At 38.6% G+C, this 20,046-nt stretch overlaps 1 protein-coding gene across 1 annotated transcript; it reads left to right on the forward strand.

Annotated features, from left to right (window-relative positions):
- The first annotated feature begins 9,840 nt into the window (after window positions 1–9,840).
- LOC128050982 (putative olfactory receptor 2W6) lies at window positions 9,841–10,794 on the forward strand. Its single transcript, XM_052643493.1, has one exon. The coding sequence runs from the start codon at window positions 9,841–9,843 to the stop codon at window positions 10,792–10,794; it is 954 nt and encodes a 317-aa protein (XP_052499453.1).
- The last annotated feature ends 9,252 nt before the right edge of the window (window positions 10,795–20,046 follow it).

The raw sequence follows: 20,046 nt of genomic DNA on the forward strand, positions 1-20,046 counted from the left end.
CTGGAACTCTCTTGCTTTTTCCATGATCCAGCGGATGTTGGCAATTTGATCTCTGGTTCCTCTGCCTTTTCTAAAACCAGCTTGAACATCAGGAAGTTCACGGTTCATGTATTACTGAAGCCTGGCTTGGAGAATTTTGAGCATTACTTTACTAGTGTGTGAGATGAGTGCTATTGTGCGGTACTTTGAGCATTCTTTGGCATTGCCTTTCTTTGGGATTGGAATGAAAACTGACCTTTTCCAGTCCTGTGGCCACTGCTGAGTTTTCCCAATTTGCTGGCATATTGAGTGCAGCACTTTCACAGCATCATCTTTCACGATTTGAAATAGCTCCACTGGAATTCCATCATCTCCATTAGCTTTGTTCGTAGTGATGCTTTCTAAGGCCCACTTGACTTCACATTCCAGGATGTCTGACTCTAGATGAGTGATCACACCATCGTGATTATCTGGGTCGTGAAGATCTTTTTTGTATAGTTCTTCTGAGTATTCTTGCCATCCCTTCTTAATATCTTCTGCTTCTGTTAGGTCCCTACCATGTCTGTCCTTTATTGAGCTCATCTTTGCATGAAATGTTCCCTTGGTATCTCTAATTTTCTTGAAGAGATCTCTAGTCTTTCCCATTCTGTTGTTTTCCTCTATTTCTTTGCATTGATAGCTGAAGAAGGCTTTCTTATCTCTTCTTGCTATTCTTTGGAACTCTGCATTCAGATGCTTATATCTTTCCTTTTCTCCTTTGCTTTTCACCTCTCTTCTTTTCACAGCTATTTGAAAGGCCTCCCCAGACCACCATTTTGCAGTAAATCTTTTATTCAATTTTCTGTTGATGGGAGGGGCTGTGTTCCCTACCTGTTGTTTGACCTGAGGCCAAACTATCCTGGAGGTAATGAAGATTATGGCGATCTCTTTCAAAAGGTCCTATATAGCACCCTGTGCCCCTGACCCTGCAGGAGGCCACAGACGAGCCTCACTTCTGCCAGAGACTCCTGGACACTCACGGGCAAGTCTGGGTCAGTCTATTGTGGGGTCATTGCTCCTTTCCTAAGTGTTGAGTATTGGGTCAAGATTAAGGCTTGCTAATTTAAAGATTCAGTACTTTTTTATTCTCCCTGTAAACACAATGTAGCATTTTCAAATACAACAGAATTCAAGTACAAATGCAATGGCAACGTTAGCCAAATTATTTTGTAACTCTGGATGAATAAGTGTTCAATCAGTCTTTTGTAATTAACCAGTACTTAAGAGAAATTGTGATCCACACAGTCAAAGGCTTTGGCATAGTCAATAAAGCAGAAATAGATGTTTTTCTGGAACTCTCTTGCTTTTTCCATGATCCAGCGGATGTTGGCAATTTGATCTCTGGTTCCTCTGCCTTTTCTAAAACCAGCTTGAACATCAGGGAGTTCATGGTTCATGTATTGCTGAAGCCTGGCTTGGAGAATTTTGAGCATTACTTTACTAGTGTGTGAGATGAGTGCAATTGTGCGGTAGTTTGAGCAATCTTGGGCATTGCCTTTCTTTGGGATTGGAATGAAAACTGACCTTTTCCAGTCCTGTGGCCACTGCTGAGTTTTCCCAATTTGTTGGCATATTGAGTGCAGCACTTTCACAGCATCATCTTTCAGGATTTGAAACAGCTCCACTGGAATTCCATCACCTCCACTAGCTTTGTTCGTAGTGATGCTTTCTAAGGCCCACTTGACTTCTCATTCCAAGATGTCTGGCTCTAGATGAGTGATCACATCATCGTGATTGTCTGGGTCATGAAGATCTTTTTTGTACAGTTCTTCTGTGTATTCTTGCCACCTCCTCTTAATATCTTCTGCTTCTGTTAGGTCCATACCATTTTTGTCCTTTATCGAGCCCATCTTTGCATGGAATGCTCCCTTGGTATCTCTAATATTCTTGAAGAGATCTCTAGTCTTTCCCATTCTATTGTTTTCCTCTATTTCTTTGCATTGATTGCTGAAGAAGGCTTTCTTATCTCTTCTTGCTATTCTCTGGAACTGTGCATTCAGATGCTTATATCTTTCCTTTTCTCCTAAAGAGATGGGAATACCAGACCACCTAACCTGCCTCTTGAGAAATCTGTATGCAGGTCAGGAAGCAAAAGTTAGAACTGAACGTGGAACAACAGACTGGTTCCAAATAGGAAAAGGAGTACGTCAAGGCTGTATATTGTCACCCTGCTTATTTAACTTATATGCAGAATACATCATGAGAAATGCTGGACTGGAAGAAATGCAAGGTGAAATCAAGATTGCCGGGAGAAATATCAATAATCTCAGATATGCAGATGACACCACCCTTATGGCAGAAAGTGAAGAGGAACTCAAAAGCCTCTTGATGAGAGTAAAAGAGGAGAGGGAAAAAGCTGGCTTAAAGCTCAACATTCAGAAAACGAAGATCATGGCATCCGGTCCCATCACTTCATGGGAAATAGATGGGAAAACAGTGGAAACAGTGTCAGACTTTATTTTTTGGGGCTCCAAAATCACTGCAGATGGTGACTGCAGCCATGAAATTAAAAGAAGCTTACTCCTTGGAAGAAAAGTTATGACCAACCTAGATAGCATATTCAAAAGCAGAGACATTACTTTGCCGACTAAGGTCCGTCTAGTCAAGGCTATGGTTTTTCCAGTAGTCATGTATGGATGTGAGAGTTGGACTGTGAAAAAGGCTGAGCGCTGAAGAATTGATGCTTTTGAACTGTGGTGTTGGAGAAGACTCTTGAGAGTCCCTTGGACTGCAAGGAGATCCAACCAGTCCATTCTGAAGGAGATCAACCCTGGGATTTCTTTGGAAGGAATGATGCTAAAGCTGAAGCTCCAGTACTTTGGCCACCTCATGCGAAGAGTTGACTCATTGGAAAAGACCCTGATGCTGGGAGGGATTTGGGGCAGGAGGAGAAGGGGACGACCCAGGATGAGATGTCTGGATATCATCACGGACTCGATGGACGTGAGTCTGAGTGAACTCCGGGAGATGGTGATGGACAGGGAGGCCTGGCATGCTGCGATTCACTGGGTTGCAAAGAGTCGGACATGACTGAGCGACTGAACTGAACTGAACTAAGAGAAATTATTTCTCCCTCATCTTTAAATTTGAGTCATTTTAGTGATTGATTTGAAATAAAATTATTGCTTATGCTATTTGCCTTCTTCTGTACCCACCAAAAAAAGTCACGAGATCTCTTTCCCTTGAATCTCTAGGGAGACATTTCTTGAATCTCTAGGGAAAAGAAGGAGACCTAAGAACTCAGGCAATTTAATAGCATAAGCATAATTTGGTACTAATAAATCTACAGGGGTTTAATGATAGTTTCCTGACAACTCGAGAAGTTTTAAAATACCTTCCAGTGTAATATGTGAAAGGAACTCTGGGATGGGGGTGGAAGATTACTGTCAGTGAGTCCCCAGTCTAGGGAGCAAGTGGAGAGATGATATTTTCCAGAGTGATAGAATTTCGTCACCCCATTTCAGTAAGTATTATGAGCTCATAATCCCTTTGTAACTGAGCTTGTTGAACACCTACATACTTACTTCTTCCTCTGGTTCTATGTTTCAGAGAAAGTTAATTTTATTTTCTCTCTTCATTTTTAGGCTGTATTTGGAAGGTAATATTAAAGCCTATGCCAGTACTGAATTGCTCAAACAATTTGATCATGCAAATAGTTTGTCCATTTGCATTTTAAATCCCTAGACATTTGTTATTTTAACTATAAAATTAGGCTTCCCTGTTAATATGCAATCATTGTTTCAGAAAACCTTCTTATCTCTATTTTCTTGTTTCCCAGATTTACCCACCCATTCTTCCCCAAACTCATTAACTTCAGCATGAACTGCTGAGTACATTCTCTCAGGTTACACTAAATACTGCTATAAAAATGATCCGTATATGTGTTTATACCACTAGCAACATATTGAATCCTTTAATTTTATTTGTGTGGCAATTTTTCGAAGAGCTGTGCTTTGTACAATGTGCAAAGTATTACAAACATCTTATTTTAAATGATTTTGCAGTTTGTTTTTCCTAAGACAAGGATTGATCAAAGCATTACCTCCATCAGCGCTATGGCTTATGTTTCTTTTGACCATCTCTAGTTAGAGGACTTAAAAATCTACCTTAATCAAAATGCCTCTTTTTTGCTTTTTGCTTTGTTTTGATGTATGCCAGCAAGTAGCAAGCTGTTCTTGGTCTGCCAACATAACAGGATGAGCAAGAAATCAGCTGCTGGCTTTTGTAACACATGAACTTATTAATAGTTGAAATTCTTTTACAAGATCTTGATGAGGATAAGGGCAATCAAGAGCTGTGAGCGCTGAGCATGTGCTGTACCTTGAAAATTCTTAGAGAAATGCCCTGGTTCCCTAGGTCTACCACCTGCCCCCTAATACAGGAGGATAACTCTGGGAAGCTATTTCAACAACCCAAGGACCATCTCTGAATCCATACCTACTTGTTATTTTTTTTCTGAGAACTTCATGAAGATCAGCATAAATGTATGATTTTGCTGCAGTGATGACAGAATATTTCCCCCAAAGACTCGCTGGCAGATGTATGCAATGTGAGATCATGGGGTCCCAGAACAAAGTCCCAGAATACTGATGCTGTTGCAAGTTTTGAATCTTTTAAACATAATTTGGAAATTATATTGCTATTTTTCTTAATATATGTTCTGATTTTCATCAAAACATTTACAAAGTTGCATTTATTTTTAATTGGAGGATAACCCTCCTACTATTTTCCGTGACTTACAAAAACCATAATTTGACTTTTAGTGGCTACAACTTTCTCTAATAAATATTCTAACAAATGCTTCCCATAGCTAACATGCAGTCTAGCTTTAGGAGATAAATATTATTTTACCAAAATATATTTTGTATTTTACCAAAAAGTACTTAAAGATTTTTCAGTAATTACATATAGTCAGAAATTATAAATTTGTGAGAATTTTGACAGAAATTCATTATGATAAGATATAGAATTAGAATAGCTGAATAGTTGAATTCCCTAAATGTAGCCCTTTCTTTATAAAGAGAAAGAGATCTCAAAGCCATTTTTCCATAACAAAGGCCTTTATGTCAACAAGTTTTATCATTAAATATGATTCCAATTTGTAGATGTGGTTTCAAATAGAATTCTAACTAAAGCATGTAATAACTTTATTTCATACAACTCCATCATTCTTTGACTTTGTTTCCCTTTTATTACTATCAACTTTGCAATGTTGTATTGGTTTCTGCTGTACATCAACATGAATCAGCCATAGGTATGCATATATCCCCTCTGCCTTAAAACCCCCTCCTTCCTCCCATCCTATCCCACTTCTCTGGACTGTCACAGAGCACTAGGTTGAGCACCTGTATCATACAGCAAATTCCCACTGGCTATCTATTTTACATACGGTAATATATATGTTTCCATTGTTACTCTCTCAATTCGTCCCACCCTTTCCTTCCTCCACTTTGTCCACAAATCTGTACTCAAGTTTACATCCTCATTGCTGCTATGAATAGGTTCATCACTACCATTTTTATACAATATTTGCTTTTTTCTTTCTGACTTACTTCACGCTGTATAACAGGTTCTAGGTTCATCCACCTCAGTAGAACTGACTCAAATTTGTTCCTCTTTATGGCTGAGTAATATTTCATTGTATATATGTCACACATCTTTATCTATTCATCTGTTGATGGACATCTAGGTTCATGAAAACATTTGAGTGTTTTTCAATAGCAGTATTTCAGAGACTGCTTTGAAAAACACTGTGATACAATCATTAATATTTTCTTGTATGATTAAATTAACTCTCATGATTATACTCAGGTCTTGGGCTGTGTGGATGTACATTTCAGATCCTAGGATAAACGGCTTCAAGCCCTATTGCAGTCTCATAGATCTGACTAGTAAGTTATCACTATAATGGATAATGAGGGAGCTCTATGGTTAGAAAAGAATATTTTTTTCAGAATAAGCTTTCTAGCTTTCTACATACTTTTCTCAACATTTAATAGTCTCTGTTTGAACATAGGTCCCAGAAAACTCACCTGATTAGAAATCAGTGCAAAGTAACATAGTAATCAGAAAGCCCTGACAAAATGCAAATCTGGTCTTATTAATTCTGTTCCTTGGTGAAGGAAATGTAGCTGCAAAGAATTAAAATTCACTCAAAGAAACTTCCGGAGAAGGCAATGGTGCCCCACTCCAGCACTCTTGCCTGGAAAACCCCATGGATGGAGGAGCCTGGTGGGCTGCCGTCTATGGGGTCGCACAGAGTCGGACACGACTGAAGCGACTTAGCACCAACAGCAGCGGCAGTCCTTCTGCGGAGAAGGCAATGGCACCCCACTCCAGTACTCTTGCCTGGAAAATCCCATGGACGGAGGAGCCTGGTAGGCTGCAGTCCATGGGGTTGCTGAGAGTCGGACACGACTGAGCGGCTTCACTTTCACTTTTCACTTTCATGCATTGGAAAAGGAAATGGCAACCCACTCCAGTGTTCTTGCCTGGAGAATCCCAGGGATGGGGGAGCCTACTGGGCTGCCATCTATGGGGTCGCACAGAGTCGGACACGACTGAAGCGACTTAGCAGCAGCAGCAGCAGCAGCAAAGAAACTTGTTTAAACAGCCGTGATCTCTAAGATATGGTAAATTGTCCCAGGTGACTTAGACGCTCAGTTCCATTTCCAGTGCCTAAAGCATCATAACAAATATCTGACAATAGGGGCTCCTTCTTAGGAAGCACGCTGTCATCTGAGAAATGTGTAGATTATCTCCCTTCCAGATACCATATTTCTCCTGAGTCACAATGGTCCTTTTCCCACATTTAGTTCTCCCACCCTGTTTTATTTTCATCTTCTTCCAGTTTTGCTGAGAAATAATTGACATATATCACAGGGTAACTTTAAGGCATACAGCATTTTTAAGGCATACAAGTTTGATTTATATATGTTGTGAATTGATTATCAAGATAGGCTCAGAAAACATCTATTTTCTCATACAGGTACAATTAAAATTAAAAAAGGAAGAAAAAAATAAGAGAAAAAAAATAACCTCCTTGTGATGAGAACACTCAGGATTTATTCTCTTAACAACTTACCTGTATATCATATAGCAGTGTTAGCTATAGTCTTCATGTTGAAACTTATATCCCTAGTACTTATTATTTATTTTGTAAGTGGAAGTTTATATGTTTTGACCACCTTCCTCCAATTTTGTCTCCTACTACATTCCACCTCTGGTAACCACAAGCCTGATCTCTTTTTCTATGCATGTGTTTGTTTGTTTAATTCCCCATGCAAGTAGATCATAGAGTATATGTCTTTCTCTGTGACTTATTTCACTTAGCTCAGTGCCTTTGAGGTCCATCCATGTTGTCACAAATGGTAGGACTTCCTCGTTTTATGACTGAATAATATTGACAACTTCATTATTCTTTCATCCATTGATGGGCACTTTGGTTATTTCTACATCTTTTTTCTTGTAAATAATGCTGCAATAATTGTGGCAGTATATATATATATGTCTCCATCAGGGTTATTCTTTTCATCTTCTGTGGATATAGTCTCAAAAGTGCAATTGCTCAATCATATTAAATTTGTATTCTTAATTTTTGGAGGATCCTTTATATATTTTCCATAGCAGCTGCACTATATATGATTATACATATAATACACGTATGTATTAAACAAATCTGGAATAATAAAGTAGGGAAAAAAGTATACAAGTATACACATGAAATAATTAGCTATAATTGTCTATGAGTGAATGGGATTATGGAATTTATTTTCTTCAATCGTCTTTGCTTTCTTGTTTTTCTGTAACAAACACATATTGTTCTTATGATAAGGATTGTTTTCAAGTAATTAAGAAATGAACTAAAAGGCCCTTGCCTGCAGGGCATCATTCTTCAGTCAAAAATAAGAAAGAAAAAGAAATGTTGCTCTTTTATATACAGTGTTTACAAATCACAAGTTTCCTTACAAAGTGGGTTTTTTTTTTTTGAAATGCAGTTAATGATTCTTCTACTAGAAAAAAATTTTGTCCTGTCCATGTTACAATTTTCAAGCTTGCAATTTGTGCTGACCTAGTTTCACTCTCAGTATGTATACTCACTAGGAGGTCTGTGAATATGATGCACTCATAATAGACCATCCCTTAGGTTGGTTTGCTACAATTTTCAGGTTAATTTTTTTAAAAACTCTGACTCTAATTGTTCTTTGCAAATAGATTCATTTCAGACGATAATTCTTTTCTGAGGCTACAGCCATTTCTGATTGAACCACAAGTGAACACTCTCCACATGTGGACAGCAGAGCTGTGGAAGACCACAGTGATGCATTTACTCTCCATTTAAACTGTATCCCAGTTTCTGTAGCCACTGGGTCCTTGTCAACTCCAAATGTGCTGATGTAGAAAATTATATCCATACAGCTAACATTTAATGGTTGACATGGAGACATTTTTTCCTATTAATTTCTAAATCTTAGGGGAGTTCTATATTTCCAGGCCAAACACTTGACTGGTGTCTATTTGACAAAGTAAGCATTCAGTTAACTCTCACTCTACCAATGCAGGTCAGAAAACAAACCTACTGCAAAAGTAACCTTGCACAATTATCCCGATTTTTCCTTTTAATTGATCTCTGTGCATAGTATTATATTGAGCTGGAATGCACAGAAGGACACCTCTCACTTGTTTCCCTTTATCCATTTCTTTTATTCATTTCCTGGAGTATTTGGAAACAAACTCTTAGACATTAGATCATTTCTGTTTCATACTTTAATATGCATCTCTAAACAAGAACATGTCTCATCTTTCAGCCCATTTTGTGAACACGCTTGGCAGGGAAAAAAAACAAACAAAACCCCTTACCTTTGCACAAACAAAGCTGCTTTTGGTCTCATGGATAATGTCACTGTAATCACTGGTTCAAGAGATTGGACCAAATTATGAACAATTCAGAAGCAAGTAAATTTGGGGCTCTCCTATTTCAAGTCTCTGTCGACCCCCCCACCCCCATATTGTTACTTCCCTTACAATGTATTGGTATTGTGAGTATCTTGTAAATAGGTACTGTGTCTGAGTATCAGCTATACTTGTAGCTTACAGTGCAGCATCTGGCCCATGGTCAGTCACAAATACATTTTAAAATTTGATTTTAAATATAGTTATGAAAATATGAGCACTGATAATATTAATTGAAGCTATTGTCCATAAATTTGAGGGGGGAATTTATCAGTTAGTAAAGAGGAAATGGGCTCAGTGTTAGCAGAGTCTGACAAAAGTATGCTTGCTGCCCCTTGAATTACTTTATTTCTGATTATATCAATATATATATATATTTAAAAGATTTATTCACTTAACTCACTTGACCATATTAGAGGCTACTGAAGCAAAAGTTATAACTTCCATTCCTTTACAGCCAAATGTCTTTGTTTAAGGGCTTCCCTGGTAGCTCAGTGGTAGAGAATCTGCCAGCATTGCAGGAGCCACAGGAGATGTGGGTTCGATCCCTGGGTCTGGAAGATCCCCTGGAGGAGGGCATGGCAACCCACTCCAGTATTCTTGCCTGGAGAATCCCATGGACAAGGAAGCATGGTCAGCTTTATAGGGTCACAAAGAGTCGGACATGACTGAAGTGACTTAGCATGCACGCACGCATCTTTACTTAATGCCTTGCCCTGAAATTCCCAGTAATCAGCTGGAAATACAGTCCATTTAAATAGTGTGGGTATCAAAATAAAAAGCGTTCTTACTGTGGGGATAAAATAAGATGCACCTTTTCTGTATGGATAATAGAAAACATATTAAAATAGGTTTATCAAGCCAAAGGTGATGGAGAGAAACAATGAGAGCTCTGGAGGAAATTTCATTTTGCTTGGGTTCTCTGACCGGCCGAAGCTGGAGATGGTCCTGTTTTCTGTCAACATGATCTTTTACTTTCTGGCTGTTGCTGGCAACTCCACGATCATCTTTCTCTCCCTGGTGGACCCTCAACTGCATACCCCTCTGTACTTCTTCCTCAGCAACCTGTCTCTCCTGGATCTCTGCTACACAACCAGCAGCATTCCCCAGATGTTGGTCAACCTCTGGGGCCCATACAAAACCATCACCTATGTGGGTTGTGTCATCCAGCTCTTTGCCTTCCTCTCTGTGGGGGGCATTGAATGCATTCTACTCTCTGTCATGGCCTATGACCGCTTTGCGGCTGTGTGCAAGCCGCTTCAGTACACGACCATCATGCACCCGCAGCTGTGCCTGCAGCTGGCAGCCTTCGCATGGCTTAGTGGGATTGCCAACTCCATCTTGATGTCCCCACTGACGATGTCCCTGGGGAGGTGTGGTCACCGCCGCATCAACCACTTTGTGTGTGAGATGCCTGCTATCATTCGAATCTCCTGTGTGGACACCAGTTGGGTTGAAGGCTTGGCTTTCTTCCTGGCCATTCCCATCGTTCTTGTGCCTCTCACAATGATACTTGTCTCCTACAGTTATATTGCAGCTGCGGTGCTGCGGATCCAGTCTGCAGCAGGGAGGCAAAAGGCCTTTAACACCTGCTCCTCCCACATGGTTGTGGTATCTCTTTTCTACAGCAGCATTATCTACATGTATATGCAACCTGGGAATATAGCGAGCCAGGACCAGGGTAAGTTTCTCACCCTCTTCTACTGCCTAGTGACCCCCACTCTGAATCCCTTCATCTACACGCTGAGAAACAAGGATGTGAAGTGGGCCATGCGGAAGGTTCTTGGGAAAGACTGCAGCCCGTTGGATGCAGGAGGGCACTGATGTAGGCAGGCAGTACTCATCCTGAGGTTCTTTCACCCATGAAAACTGCTCTTTTCCAGGACAATAACAATGCACAATTCCTTGTATAATGCTGAAATGTTATAAAGCAGGGTCTTCTCTCTTTCAGGGGCCCTTTACTCAATAACTTGTTTCCTTGCTTGCAGATGTACAGACCCTCTATTTTCTGCAAAATGACAGAGTTATTATAGTTACAAAAGATAACATGCCAGCTAATCACAAAGGATAATGTACTACTCAGTGGAGTTTTACAGGGAGGTAATTGTTTCTTTGCAGCTAACTTGTGACTCTGATTCCAGAGATTTGTAATGTCAATTTCAGGTCAGATACACAGGAAAGGAGGCATCATGTCAGAACAATACATGTGTGATGACGACATATATGATTGTGTGTGTGTGTATGTGAGAGAGAATGACCATTATTTTGTGTTTGTTGTTGTTCAGTCACCAAGTCATGTGTGTCTTTGAGACCCCATGGATTGTAGCTCACCAGGCTTCCCTGTCCTTCACCATCTCTTGGAGTTTGCTCAAACTCATGTCCATTGAATCGGTGATGTCATCCAACCATCTCATTTCCTGTCATCCCTTTCTTTTCCTTTTTTTAGGGGTATACTTGTTCTATTTAGGGGTACACTTGTTCTATTTCATATACCCTTTATTTCTGAATTTTTCTGACCCCCATGGATATGATACTGTTGATTCTTCAGGCCATTGCTTGCCTTCTTCTGTCTTGTGTAAGCAATTTGTAGCTGCTTCAGTTAGAGCAGTATTTCTTTTAATATTAGGTCATATGTCCCTTACTGATCATGAAATCAATTCAATGAATTTTAACAAGCATTTAAAAGTGAGTTAACATAAAATAGATTAGAAAATTTCAGAGGATCACACAGAGTAAGGTGAATCAATTGTGTGAGTGTGTATGTCTGTTAAATATGTGTCTTACTGTGAACCATGGACAAAAAAGTCTGAAAGTCACCTCCTTAAAGAGTCTTTATTGGAAAAAGCTCCTAAGCAAGCCATATGTCTTCACTGGAGAAAGCATTAGGGATACAAGTTTCAATAATTCAAAAACAGAGGGTCATTGAAGGGGAATAGTGGTGTGCTAGCACATGGACAGGAGGAGTCTGGGAAACAAGGGAAACACAACTGCTTGATATAAAAGAATTTTCCAGGACAAATTATGATGATGATGATGACAATGCTGACAATGAAACTAATTATTATGAAAATAGAGCTGTGTTTTGTCAACTCATGCATTTTCACTTTTGACATTTCTGAAGTAAAAGTGATTCAAGATTTAACGGCAAGTCATAGTTCGCTTCACATTGTTTTTTCCTAGACTTGACAGTGTAAAGTGAAAATAAGAAACTTTGAATAAGTTTTAAAATATTAAAATGTCAACTATTTCCAGGAACTAGTTAGTCTTTATGATGGTTAACTTGTGTTAACAAGTGTCCACTTGACTAGGTCATAGTACCTAAAATAGAATAGGTCTTATCTGATCACTTGAAGGTCTTAGAAAGAGGTCACCAGAGGAAGAGGAAGAGGGAATTATGCTCCCAAAATGCCTTTGCACTCTAGTTACAACATCACCTCTTTCCTGGGTTTTCAGCTAGCTCTATAGATTTCAAACTTGCCAGCCCCCTATACCCCATGAGCCAATTCCTAATTTCTCTTTCTTATGTACATATATAATCTCTCTTTCTCTCTCACCCCCTCTCTAAATATCTGTCTATCTGAAGATCTATAAATCTCCCTACCTCTACATATCCTATTGGCTCTCTTTCTCTGAGAACCCTGACTAATACAGTCTCTATCAGTACTTTCCAAAAATCTTATATAAAATTAAATATGTCTCAATTAACCTTTGCATAAGCTTTATCTAACTTTTAAACCCTCAATTCTTTAGGTTTATACTCAATTTCTTGTTTTTCCCACATATTCAAATAGTTGTTTCCTCAGACAAAATAAAATTTGTCTTTTTTTTTTTTTTTTTTGCTCAGATTTTCTCTTTGAATTGTCAGAAGTTAACTGGGTACTGCAGAAAATAAAGAGGACAAGTGAGCCTACATCTAAAGTACTATTTTTATTTTTTGATTTCTCCAAGTAAAAGGAAGTTTGTTTCAATTTTTCTTTTTTTGTGTCTCTTGTAAAGTCTCTGAATTTTTTTCACTGTTTTGTCTAATGTTTTGATACATTTATACTTGTATATTCCAGGCTTTGTATACCATCTCTTGGTAGCTTTTGGTACATCAAATGCATTTAGTGTGGGCCTGTATAAACAACAGGGCTTCCCTGATAGCTCAGTTGGTAAAGAATCCACCTGCAATGCAAGAGACTCTGGTTCAATTCCTGGGTTGGGAAGATCCGCTGGAGAAGTGATAGGCTACCCACTCCAGTATTCTTGGGCTTCCTTAGTGGCTCAGCTGGCAAAGAACCCACCTGCAATGCAGGAGACCTGGGTGGATCCCTGGTTTGGGAAGGTCCTCTGGAGAAGGGAAAGGCTACCCACTTCAGTATTCTGGCCTGGAGAATTCCATGGATGTCCATGGATGTCCATGGGGTAGCCAAGAGTCGACACCACTGATTGACTTTCAGTCACTCACTTCACTTTATATAAACAACAGTTTTAGAACAAGATTTTATGCTATATTGAAATAAATCATACAGAATAATTAATCATTCAAAATGATATTTGCTCATTTTTTCTGAAAGAAAACAGCTTGATAAGCACTTCTAATGTACCTATTAAAAAAAAAATAAAACTGAAGTGTTAAGTATATCAAGATCGATAAAAGTCAATTAGGATAAGATTGCAAGCATTTTCAATGATTTATGAAAACCATAATTTGATTTTTAGTGAACACATCTTTCTCTAATATATATTCTAGCAAACGCAGCTTCACAAAGCTAGCAAACAGAATCCACCTATAGGAGAGAAATATTAAAACCTCTGTATTTTACCAAGATGTCCTTAAAGGTGTTTAAGTAATTATATGTAGACAGAAATTGTTCTTCATTATGATGACACAGAATTTGAATAGCTGAATTCCTTTAATGCACCCCTTTCCTTTATAAAGAGAAACATATCTCTAAGCCATTTTTCCATAATGAAGGCTTTCATGTCAACAAGGTTCACCATTAAATATGATTCCAGTTTGTAGATGTGGTTCAAAATAGAATTCTAACTAAAGCATATAATAACTTCATTGCATACAATTCCATCATTTTTTGTCTTTGTTTCCCTTTTATTAATATCAGAAGGGCTTCCTGCCTGCAATGAGGGAGACCTAGTTTCAATCTCTGGGTTGGGAAGATCCCCTGGAGAAGGGAACAGCTACCCATTCAGAAACCTTACTTAAATAAAGTCTGATTTAGTGATAATGGTGATTATGACAAAGATGCTGAAGAAGAGTAAGATGATGATGATCATATTTTAACACTGATTAACAGTCTTTCTAAATATGAAGACTACACATTTTTTTCTTTTTCTTTCTTGACAGCACAAATCTCATATTTTGGGTTCTGCATTTAGAAAGCCTCTGGCCCATGGGAGCATGAACTCCAGATTAGATGAGCTGTAGGGGTATATGATTTAAGCAAGCATCAAGTGATCTTTCTGAGTCTAAGAGCAAACTGATGGTGATCACATCTAAGTTTATATTTCATATACAGGGTTAATTGCCAGTTAACAAATAAATCTATTGTTTGTCAGTAGTCTTTGCTCTTCAACCGATGGTTGCCAATCTTCTACAGCAGAGATGCACCTTACACCTGTATAAACTTTATCTCCTTTGAGTCACTATATTGTTGGTTTCTGTTACAACAGTGCATCTTACTGTGAATACTAGTAAACAGTGAGATAAAGAAATATTTTCCAAAGAAATAAAAGAATTGTGTGCAAAAAAGAGAGGTATAAACTCTACTGTTATGGCAACTCCAGACCTTCTGTCATGTCTTCCAGACAGATCCTGCTTGATTGTTAGTCCTGTCTTGTTCTAATCTATACTCGCTATTGGCTTGCTTATTTGATAAACTTGAACACGTCATGAAATTGATGACATCATTTCCTTGTTTTACAGCCCCAGCCCCCCAAAACAGATTATACGTGTAAAACATATTAAAATTATAATTAATTTCATTAAATGAAATAATGAATTTAAGAAAGCATAAATACATGATTGTTGGAATTTAATACATGAAATTTAAAACTTTTATTCCATAAAGGAAACAAATAAACAAAAAATACCAAAGAGGTAACATCTAACTGGAAAAATTATTCACCACTTATAATTACAAAGGGAAATAAATTCATATATAAAATGTTCATTTAAATCAATAAGCAAAGTAAAAGAACAACAAAAACAACAATGAAAATAAGGGAAAAAATTTAGTGCAAAAGAACAAATAGCCCCCAAAACATTTCAAAAGGTGTTAAAACTCACTAATGATCAAATATTGCAAAATAAACAGGTAAGATAGACAAGCAAAGACTGAAATGATCTACAGAATCCAATGTTAGTATAATCCATCCAATAGTGAGACCGTATGCCTTTCTACATGTTGTTGTAAAAGAATAAATTGGTAGTTTCTTAAAGGAAATTTCAAAGTGTCTATAAACATGTGAAACATCACTTTCTTCAAAAATGAATATACATGTACATAGTACATGTTGACAAAAAAAATATCTATAAAATACTTAGTGAAAGAACTTGCCAGAAAGTTCTGAGTCTGCACTATTCTGGGTTGATTTCTCAAATCTTTTATTATTGTCTTGGACTAAGCAGCTTGCCATGCTGAGTGTATTTACAGGTTTTAACCTTCATATTTTGGATACTATCTAGCTCCTAACAATTTACCCAACTATCTAGCTCCTAACAATTGTCCTAACAATTGTCCCAACCCAAGTGGAAGACAGTAGAGTTTTCTGAGATTGGGGAAATCACTTTATCCTCTGTGTCTGCAATACAGAGGATGCCTAGTATATCTGGCTTATAATATCAATTAAAGGGAAAGCAGGGCAAAGGCAGAGGTGAGTTTGGCCGTGACCAGGAGAAACCTATATGCAGGTCAAGAAGCAACAGTTAGAACTGGACATGGAACAACAGACTGGTTTCAAGTAGGAAAAGGAGTACGTCAAGGCTGTATATTGTCACCCTGCTTATTTAACTTCTATGCAGAGTACATCATGAGAAACACTGGGCTGGAAGAAGCACAAGCTGGAATCAAGATTGCTGGGAGAAATATCAATAACCTCAGATATGCAGATGACACCACCCTTATGGCAGAAAGTGAAGAGGAATTAAAAAGCCTCTTGATGAAAGTGAAAGAGGAGAGTGAAAAAGTTGGCTTAAAGCTCAACATTCATCCAATAGTGAGACTCTGCCTTTCTACATGTTGTTGTAAGAGAATAAATTGGTAGTTTCTTAAAGGAAATTTCAAAGTGTCTATAAACATGTGAAACATAGAAAATGAAGATCATGGCATCCAGTCCCATCACTTCATGGGAAATAGATGGGGAAACAGTGGAAACTGTGTCAGACTTTATTTGGGGGGCTCCAAAATCACTACAGATGGTGACTGCAGCCATGAAATTAAAAGATGCTTACTCCTTGGAAGGAAAGTTATGACCAACCTAGATAGGATATTCAAAAGCAGAGACATTACTTTACCAGCAAAGGTCTGTCTAGTCAAGGCAACTCTCACATCCATACATGACCACAGAGGTCATGTATGGATGTGAGAGTTGGACTGTGAAGAAAGCTGAGTGCAGAAGAACTGATGCTTTTGAACTGTGGTGTTGGAGAAGACTCTTGAGAGTCCCTTGGACTGCAAGGAGATCCAACCAGTCCATCCTAAAGGAAATCAGTCCTGGGTGTTCTTTGGAAAGAATGATGCTAAAGCTGAAACTCCAGTATTTTGGCCACCTCATGTGAGGAGTTGACTCATTGGAAAAGACTCTGATGCTGGGAGGGATTGGGGGCAGGAGGAGAAGGGGACGACAGAAGATGAGATGGCTGGATGGCATCACCGACTCAATGGACGTGAGTTTGAGTGAACTCCAGGAGTTGGTGATGGGTACAGGGAGGCCTGGCGTGCTGCTATTCATGGGGTCACAGAGTTGGACACGACTGAGCTACTGAACTGAACTGAACTGAACTGAACTGAGGGTATTAGTGTTCCATTTAGCAGGGAACTGGTAGCTGTATGAAATTGTGGATATTTTGATATAAAGTGAGATATATGTGTAAGTCTTCATTCCCAGTCCATAATAGGTACTGGCACATAACTTCCCAAACTTTTATAATTTCCTAAATTATTAGACCTATAGAAACATCTTTTGTTATAATATTTAGTTATTTCTAGATTTCTCTGGTAGCTCAGCTGGTAAAGAATCCAGTTTCTAAAATGATTTTAGAGCAATAAAGATAAAATGGATGTGATTTTCTATTAATAATAATAAAAAATAACCCCTTTCAGCCACACCTGAGTTTATGTTAATGGGGTGGCTTTTGGAAATAACCACTAGATTGGGGCTAATTCCCAGAGGAAACGACTAAGTGATTATAGAATTGAAAAATTTAGTTTTGCCCTTCCCATCCTCCACCCAACCCCCTGAACTCAGGGGAGAACAGTGAGGATGGAGGTTGAATCAATCACTAAAGTTCATAGATTTAATCAACAATGCCTTTGTTGTGAGGCCTCCATAAAAACTCAGAAGTATAGGCTTTTTGGAGTTTCCAGGTTGGTGAACAAGAATAAATCCATGTGTTATGAGAGTGGAACACCCCAAACTCCATTAGGGTGAAGTTCCTATGTTTGAGACGTATCTGGCTCCACCTTGTATATCTCTTTATCTGAGTATTTATTTATAATCTTTATTATCCTTTGGGATGGATGAATAATTCAGTGATTAAAGTGTTCTCCTGAATTCTGTGAGCCATTCTAACAAATTAATCAAACCTGAGAAGGAAGTCATGGTAACCTCCTATTTATAACTGGTATAATTAGACAAGTGGACTTATAATTGGTGTCTGAAGTAGGGTGCAGTCTTGTGGGACCTATTCTTTAACTTGTGAAATCTAACACTATCTCCTGGCAGATAGTGTCAATTAAATTGTAAGGATATTCAACTTGCATCAGAGAACTGGTTGATGTGAAAAAAACACCCACACAGAAATGCATCTCAGATCAGTTTCCTGATAGATGGAAGGGAAGCATCTCCACTGGCTTCCATCCCTGTGGGAGATGTGGCTTCATTTCCAGACTGTGCATGCTTAAGCATGTGAGGAGACCCTGCGGGAAAACTGGGGAGTTCACAAAGGGAGCTTGGGTTGACTCAGGGTCTGTTTGCTTGGGTGAGAGGGCATCAAAACCTGTGTGCAACTGTTTGCTACAAAAGGGTGCAAAGGTGACAAGGGTCGTCTTCTAGTCTCCACTAGAAGATTCTGATATATTGGGCAGGAAAGGCACATGATACAAAAAGATAAGTGGCTAGTTTCGAACAGGTCATGTAAGCATCTTTTTCCTTTTCACTGTAACTTAAGGACTTACTCTCAAATAGGACAGAAATTCACTCTATTTAGGAAGACGTTCCCTCACTATCCCTCTGGCTGCACTTCCTCCAGATGGTTCTATTTGTGGGTTTGTGACACTTCTACTGGACATGAGGCCAGAAATTGCGTAGAATCACTGGTGTCCTTTCAGTCTTAACTTCATTCTGAGGCAAAAAATCACACTTCAACTGTATCTCTGGGTTCTGGGAGGATGTCTTCACTGTTAAGCATATGTAACAGAGAAAGAATTAACACTGTGTGGAAATTGCCTTTCTCATTCTTTAACCTAAGTATTCTTTTACTTTAGCCCTTCATGTTGAGTTAAACATTAGAAAAATGTTGCTTGTACTCAAATAACTCATTTAGTTTCCTTAAGAAAGTTCCCAAACCTCAGTTCCAGTTTAGTGATGACTATTATGTCTTGGGGCTTCCCATCTCCAAGACCAATGCCATGAAGGCTTTCCTTCATGTTTCTTCTAGGAGTTTCAGAAGTAACATGTAAGTCTTTAATCTATTCTTAGTTTATTTACGTGTATGGTGTTAGCTAGGGCTTCAATTTTATTCTTTTGCATGTGGATATTCAGTTTTCCCCAAACTGTTTACTTAAAACACTGCCCTTTTTACATCATGTATTCTTGCTCTCTTTGTTGACAGTTGCTTGTCTATGTGCATGCATTTGGACTTCTCTGGTAGCTCAGCTGTCAAAGAATCCATCCACAATAGGGGAAACCCTCGTTCAAATCCTGGGTTGGGAAGATTCCCCTGGAGAAGGGATAGGCTACTTACTCCGGTGTTTTTGGGTTTCCCTGGTGCCTCAGACAATAAAGAATCTGCCTTCAGTGTGGGAGACCTGGGTTGGATCCCTGAGTTGGGAAGATCCCCTGGAGGAGGGTATGGCAACCCACTCCAGTATTCTTCCTTGGGGAATCCCCATGGACAGAGGAGCCTGGCAGGCCACAGTCTGGGATCACAAAGAGTCGGACACGACTGAACGACTAAGCGTAACACAGCATTACTTCTTGTAGATAAATGCTCTTTTAGTCTAGAAACCTTGCAAATAGCAAGAGATAAGAAGGTCAAGTAAAATAACTGCCAATAACTTGAAGTTTCATAGGAGTCTTTTTAAAAATTATTTTGCTGTTGAAGTATAATTGATTTACAATGCTGTGTTAGATTCTGCTATATAGCAAACTGAGCCCATTATATATATATACTATATATATATATTTAAATTCTTTTTTAGGTTCTATTCCCTTTCAGTCACAGGAGTTTTTAAATTCAGGTTTGTGAACAACAAAGACTTTGTTATTCACAAACAAATTCAGGTTTGTGAATAACAAAGAAAGATTATGCTTCCCTTGAAGGTCAGGAGGCAATACACCTGTACCCTTTAATCTTGGGTCCTCCTGCTTCTGTATTTCTCATAGCATAGAAGAAGCCTGGATTTTACTCTGAGTTGAGCTGGCTTTTTAGGGCACTAGGCCATAATCATATTTTGTTGGTTTTTTGAATAAAGTCTTATTCCTTGCACCAAAACCTTAAAATTTTTTTAAATTTATTGTTTTAAATAGAAGTATAATTGTTTTACACTGTTGTGTTAATTTCTGCTGTACAACAACTTGAACCAGCTATGCTGCTGCTAAGTCACTTCAGTCGTGTCCGACTCTGTGCGACCCATA

This window comes from Budorcas taxicolor, chromosome 7, assembly GCF_023091745.1.
Source record: "Budorcas taxicolor isolate Tak-1 chromosome 7, Takin1.1, whole genome shotgun sequence".
NCBI lineage: Eukaryota > Metazoa > Chordata > Mammalia > Artiodactyla > Bovidae > Budorcas > Budorcas taxicolor.